At 35.0% G+C, this 6,389-nt stretch overlaps 1 protein-coding gene across 2 annotated transcripts; it reads left to right on the forward strand.

Annotated features, from left to right (window-relative positions):
- Nucleotides 1-199: 199 nt before the first annotated feature.
- Nucleotides 200-5,282, forward strand: LOC110828590 (tRNA (cytidine(32)/guanosine(34)-2'-O)-methyltransferase). Of its 2 annotated transcripts, XM_022061429.2 has the most exons (7): nucleotides 200-476; nucleotides 775-844; nucleotides 1,752-1,936; nucleotides 2,054-2,263; nucleotides 2,804-2,988; nucleotides 3,310-3,431; nucleotides 4,943-5,282. In XM_022061429.2, the coding sequence occupies exons 1-6, from the start codon at nucleotides 356-358 to the stop codon at nucleotides 3,394-3,396; spliced, it is 858 nt and encodes a 285-aa protein (XP_021917121.1). In that variant the 5' UTR covers nucleotides 200-355; the 3' UTR covers nucleotides 3,397-3,431; nucleotides 4,943-5,282. The 2 variants fall into 2 exon arrangements, with proteins under 2 accessions (XP_021917121.1, XP_087209182.1); XM_087353056.1 differs by having other exon boundaries at nucleotides 3,310-5,282.
- The last annotated feature ends 1,107 nt before the right edge of the window (nucleotides 5,283-6,389 follow it).

Below are 6,389 nucleotides of genomic sequence, written 5' to 3' on the forward strand. Positions count from 1 at the left end.
CATTTTCTTTTTGCAGGCAGTTAAAATCTTGATTATTTATGGGAATTTCTACAGTTCTGTACATTGAAATTATAATATCGTTTTCATTTGAATTTAAGTATTAGAATTCATGATCAAAGTAACCTTCAAATCTTTTCTCTGTGTCTTCTATTGTTAGTAATGACAAATCTCACGTGTTTGACCCTACAAAAATAACATTCTACCACTTGGTTGTCAGGTGGCCATGTATGCCCTGTGCTAATTTAGCATCAAAGTTGGTGTACCTGTTTAGCTTCGAGGGTCGTCGAGTTTGAATGTTTACATTAGTGGATTGTTTTGCCGTTTGTTCGAAGTGTTTATCTCGAATTTCTCCAAGATGAAGAAAACATCGAGAGATAAACGTGATATCTATTACCGACTAGCAAAGGAAGAAGGCTGGAGAGCAAGAAGTGCCTATAAACTATTGCACTTGGATCAGCAATTTGATATCTTTAAAGGTATATAAGCTTAACCATAAATTAAGACAAAATGTTGACGAATTGATTACTTGGGATCAGCGGGTTAGCAAACCACAAACAAGCCGTTTCGAACATCCATTACTGTTCACAAACATAACCTCACAATAGCGTCACGTATTCTGATATATCACAACACAGCAGTACGGTATATCCCCTCAAACTCCTATCACCCAGCCTGTAACCAGACAGAATACTGATTGAACTACTAGGCCCACAATGGCAAATTTGTGGTCACACTTTTTTCATAGCTTTTATGTTACTATTATGGTTTCTGTAGGAGTAACCCGAGCAGTTGATCTGTGTGCTGCCCCAGGTAGCTGGAGTCAGGTTCTAGTAAAGAAGCTGAGGTATGTACAAGGATCAAATTATAGAAACCATGATATTAGTAATTTTGTAAGTGGACCACATAAGTTGTAGCCAGCAGTTGAAGTGAGATGGATGTTGGAGGAACAGGTATAAGTCCATGTGTAAGTATGCTACCCACATTGTAACAATGCATTACAAAAGTCTTTATGATCTGTGTCATACATTACATAAGAGGTTCCCAAACTGTGCTTCCAAAGTCCCTTTCTTTAAAGATCAGAGTATGCAAACTTTTTTTAAAAAAAAAATTCATGCATATGTATTCTGTTCCCCCCATACGGACACTCACTGCATTGAAATGCAAAGGGAAAAGCAGTGGTAGGTTGTGGATCAGGAATTGAATGTATGTTGGGGTTTAAAGCTGAAGTTGACAAGTACAAGAACTGTTTTAAGGCAATTATGACCCCAGGATAAAGTGTCATCTCTGTAAAACCCTACCAATACTTAAGAAAAACCAAGTAATATGATGCCAGTCCAAAATTTGTTTTTATCAACAAAAGCAAAAAGACTGAAAGATTAAAAACACATAATTCATTTCTCCTAGTTACTGATTATGCTCTTATCTGCATGCTAATGACATTTGGCATAATTGTTGGAAATTTGCTACAAGATAAGTTAAAAAGTATGTATTTGTGAGAAATTCATTAAGAATTGGAATGCTCCTGTGGTTGGGGCTTATGTTTGAAGACTTAGATCTTAGACTTTACAGGAAGCATTCACTAACTCAGCTAAATTGGAACTTTGTTTTAAGCCATAGTTATGTAACACCATATCTGAGGTACGTGGGGCTTGCTGCCATTTACATTTAATTGCAAGGTTAGGCAAAGTACCAAGTCATGGGAGAGTTAATTTGATGTGAATAACTTTATGGTGCACTGTTTTTGTTAACAGATCACATCCCAGTTCAGATCTGTCAAAGGTAAAGATTGTTGCAGTGGATCTGCAAGCAATGGCTCCATTACCAGGTTTAATACAGATAGTAGGAGACATAACCAAGGAAGATACTGCACAAGCTCTTATAAAAGAGTTCAAAGATGATGCAGCCCAGTTGGTCATTTGTGATGGAGCACCTGATGGTAAGATAAATATGACCCAGAGATGACAAGGCACCAGTCAATAATCAGTCAGTCATTATCTTTGCTCATATGTGCCCTTTATTATTTTTCCCAATAACAAAGTAACATATTTTCCAGTGACTGGCTTGCATGATGTCGATGAGTTTATTCAAGCACAGTTGCTGTTGGCTGCCCTTAACATTACCACACATGTTCTTGCTCCTGGAGGAACTTTTGTGGCAAAGATATTTCGTGGCAAAGATGTAACTCTGTTGCTGTCCCAGCTTCAGCTGTTCTTCAGCCGTGTTAACATTACTAAACCAGATAGCTCCCGCAGTACCAGTATTGGTGAGTAGGCTCATTTTTAAATTGTTATATAGTATAAGCTGAATGTAAGATTAGATCAAGAAGCATAAATTCACTTATATTCTGATTGAAAATACATTCTAGAATACCTCTGAACTTCACAAACAATTTTAGGGTATAACCACTTAGGTACTGTTTAGAGACCTAAAATATTTGAGTGATTCATCATCTTTCAATTGACCTTTCCACGAAAATGGGTCATCTTGTGATAAAACTTCTTCAGTCTTTAGTATTTTATATCCTTACTTGATTTTTCCACGTAATCTTTGATTTCTGCAATGGTCATTTATCACCTTATTCATTTTTTAGTTCTTGAATGAATCCTGTTGTTGTTCATGTATAATACATGGTCATATGACTGTGCCCTTAGTGTGATGTATACATTATAGTATTTTATTAAGTATAATATTGCCAATTTTTTATGTACACTAGTGTAATAACCAGGGGAATACTGATTTCTCTAAAACTGTTTGATTAGTAGATGAAGTTACTTCATTTGTTGTTCTTTTGTTTTGTGTTTAGAGGCCTTTGTTGTGTGTCAGAAGTACAAACCCTTCCCAGACTACAAGCCAACAATGCACAACCCTCTGCTGAATCTTTCATTTGATGATGAAGGGATATTTGAGGGAGCCAATAAATTTGTCTCCCCATTTTTGGCCTCTGGAGACTTGCAACCTTTTGATTCTCTCAGATCTTGTACAGCAAAGGTAACAGCAGCTTTCAACTGTTGTTAAGTAAGGTTATTGGCTCGTAATTTCCTTCCTAAAGGATGTAAGTTGGCTTATGAAATGTCCATGCTGTCTTCAATACACAACTTGCTGAAACCCAGTATATAAACCTTTACAATGTGTAACTATGTTGCTGAAAGAACTAATATGGGTGTACCAAGTCTGATGTTATGTTGTATAAAGTGAAGCTTTTGCGGCAACCGAAGTTGAAAGAAGAAATGGTTCATTCACCATTCAGCCACCTGACAAGGCTTGTTATCCGATAGTCTTTCATCAATCTGATGTTATGTATTGTTTTAGTTGGATGATTGTGCGGAGGAAAGAAGTCAGCCTTTCCCAGAGTTATCAGCACTTTCTGTTCCATCTTTGACTATACCAAAGAAATAAAACTATTAAGCTTGCTACTGTCTGCTTACTGTAAGGTTAGTACTACTAAACACACATTTATTCTTATACACCTGTACCAGTGGTAATCTCAACAAATTGCAACAAATTTGTATGTTGTTTTGAACAAAATCAACAAAACAAATTATTACAGTTAATGGAAAGAATGATACAGTAAAGAATTTGTGAATTACGCTTTAAATTTTATAAATGTAACATTTTATTAATATTTATATTTTGTATTTTTATGTGTCCCTAGTGTGTTAATGAATTCATATTGTGGAGATAGTGTCTTTCCATCCATATGTTTTATCCCCAAAACAACTGATAAAATTAAGATGAAATTTAGTGTTGGCATCTATACTAAATTCGTAAAGTGAATTTTAATTTTGGTTTATATTATCAATCACTATAAGGCCAACTTTATGCATTTCAACTTGGAAATTACTCATTGCACAAAAAATTTAAACAAAATATACATCTCACTGAGATCACTTGCTTCTATTTGAAACATTTTTCTTTATGATGAATATTTAGTGAAATACAGGGGGAAATATTTTATGGCTAAATACTTTTGATAACTTTGCAAGAATATCTTCAACAAAATGAAACTAACTAATGACATACATTTGTTTTTATTTCTCCTGTTGTAGAAAATATATTGTTAGTTATTTAAATACTAATTGATGTTTATATTTAAAATAAGAAGATATAGATGGCATTTGGGTATTCTTCATGTCCTATCTTCTAGAAGAGCTGACACTTAAAGAGTTTAATGTTTTATTAGTAAATAGAAGAATAATTGAAACTATGAAAAAAATGTTTATTTTACTCAGGATTACATACGTGTACTAATTCTGCTTATGGAATTTTCCAGTTCTGTGACTCACTAGCTCTAAACTATGATCTTTGATGAATTCCTGCCTTCTGTGAAAGAGGTAGTTAAGCATAGTACATACTTCTGTAAGGACCATTTTAATACTATTCTCACATCTATACCTACGTCTTACAGGTGGTCTCTTCACTTGAGGTTTTTCTACCAAACTTTTGTGTGAAATTATTATTTTCTCTAAGCATTCAACATGACCTGTTAATTTTATTCTGAATTTATTTTGTAGTAGCACAAATTCCCCTCAGTAAATTTCTCTTAGGTGCTAATGTAAGTGTCTGACTTCATCTCTGACATTCAGTGTACTTTTAACCTCATTCTTATAGTAATGGATAGATATGTTACAGAAAGTTTTGTTAAGGGAGATTACATTATTTTTTATTAGTGAGGTAAATGAATAGAAATCCTTTGCTTGTTTTTTGTAACAGTCAAGCATGTTGAAGCATCTCCTCCATGTGAGAAACATACAAGAAGTATGTTACTGCAGATGAAAGTACTCTTAATAGTGACCCTTTGTATATTGTTGACTGAACACTCCACTATTACAATATTAAATTTACAGTCCACTAAATAATTGTCATTTTCTGGTCTTCTTGTTATAGACAATGTATATCATTTAAAATATCTTATTAGTGAGTATGATTTATATATGATGTGAAGATTCAACAGAGAAGGAGGCTTCACGCTTGGGCGATGATGGGATCCAGTGATCAACTTACTCCGGCAACATAGGGTTCCAGCAGTACAAAGACAACACCCCGCCACGCCACACATTCCACACTCCCCCCCAAATGCTGCTCGAATACTTGCATGAGTCTTGGACATTTAAACTAGTTCGCACTATGAACCACACTGTCAACAGCCTTGAAAATGAGGCCAGAGATGGTCCTCGAAATGTCAGTGACTAACACGGCTGATAGCCCAAAAAGAGTATGATTTATGTTTGAAACATTTTTGATGTAAGTGTTTAATTAAAATAAAGGTAGTCAGATTTGTTAAAGTTTAATTTTGTATTAACCCACCATATGTCCCCTGAATATTATTTGTAAAGTTTTGGTGAAAATAAAACTATTATAATAGTTGAGGGAGATGGGTAGAGACTTACAGATACTAGGATCGATGAAATTTGTGCTTACAGACAGGAAAAGGGAGCTGATAGCCCAAGGAGATTTTATTAGTGTTAATTGCTGTGATATCTTTTGATTGTAGAGTTTAGAAAGCATTGAGACAGTTTAAAGAAAGATGTAGAATAACAACTAATCTTTTTACTGCTGGCAATCTTGTTGCTGTTCTTTAAGTCCATGCTTCCATCCAGAAACATGAAAACAACCTGTGCCCTGTCATTTTATAACGGCCCTTTTCTTGTTTTATCCAGGATATTGTCTTGCAGCCTTACCCCTATGTATGGACTGAATAGTAGGGCCTTCTGATCCTGTATTCCTGCATAAAGTCCGAACTCCTATGTGGAGGCACTGTGCAGCCTTTGGCATAGGTCCATATCCTCGGGCTTGCCTCATGTAGGAATCCAGACCTTCCTGTGCCATGTAAATGCTCCTACCTGGCATGTCATTACTCACTGCAATGTTGAGCAGGGAGTCATGATAAATTTTATGTTCCAGTTGTGGGATTGTTTAAATGATTAATACTTTATTTCTGTATCACAGAACAAATAATATTCAATTAGAAAACATACACAGTAAAGTATAAATTTATTTGTAATACAGAGTAGCATGTTTTGGACATCTCTTGCTCTTCTCAAATGCAATATTCTGAAACAGATGACTGTCATCAATTGAGTGTCAGGTTAATATACAGTGATGCAGTTAAGGTTAACTAAACGGTTAAAACTGTAAGTAAAATTAGCCTGTGGGTTGGATCCGACCTACAGTTCTTAATTTGTAATGTGTTTAATTTGCTACTAAAGTAACTGAGGAGGCTACAAACTGAACTTAGGACATAAGAAGCATGTCATATACTTTTCTAAGGAAAGGTTGATTGTAGCCATCTTAGTGATAGCTACTGTCTTGGGAATACTAATTACTCTTTCAACAAATCTGTTAATGTTGTTGGAAGGTCTTCACTTAACAGTCTTTGTAAAGAATAAATA

Source organism: Zootermopsis nevadensis, unplaced genomic scaffold (assembly GCF_977971745.1).
Source record: "Zootermopsis nevadensis isolate Lab colony 2312 unplaced genomic scaffold, Znev_1.0 Znev_ptg000021l, whole genome shotgun sequence".
NCBI classification, from domain to species: Eukaryota; Metazoa; Arthropoda; class Insecta; order Blattodea; family Termopsidae; genus Zootermopsis; species Zootermopsis nevadensis.

Bases quoted from the DNA above. Each gene is read 5' to 3' on its own strand.
- LOC110828590 (XM_087353056.1), top strand. From the start codon at position 356: ATGAAGAAAACATCGAGAGATAAACGTGATATCTATTACCGACTAGCA. The intron at 1,937-2,053 runs GTAAGATAAATA...CATATTTTCCAG, and splicing joins TTGTGATGGAGCACCTGATG to TGACTGGCTTGCATGATGTC. The intron at 2,989-3,309 runs GTAACAGCAGCT...GTATTGTTTTAG, and splicing joins TCAGATCTTGTACAGCAAAG to TTGGATGATTGTGCGGAGGA.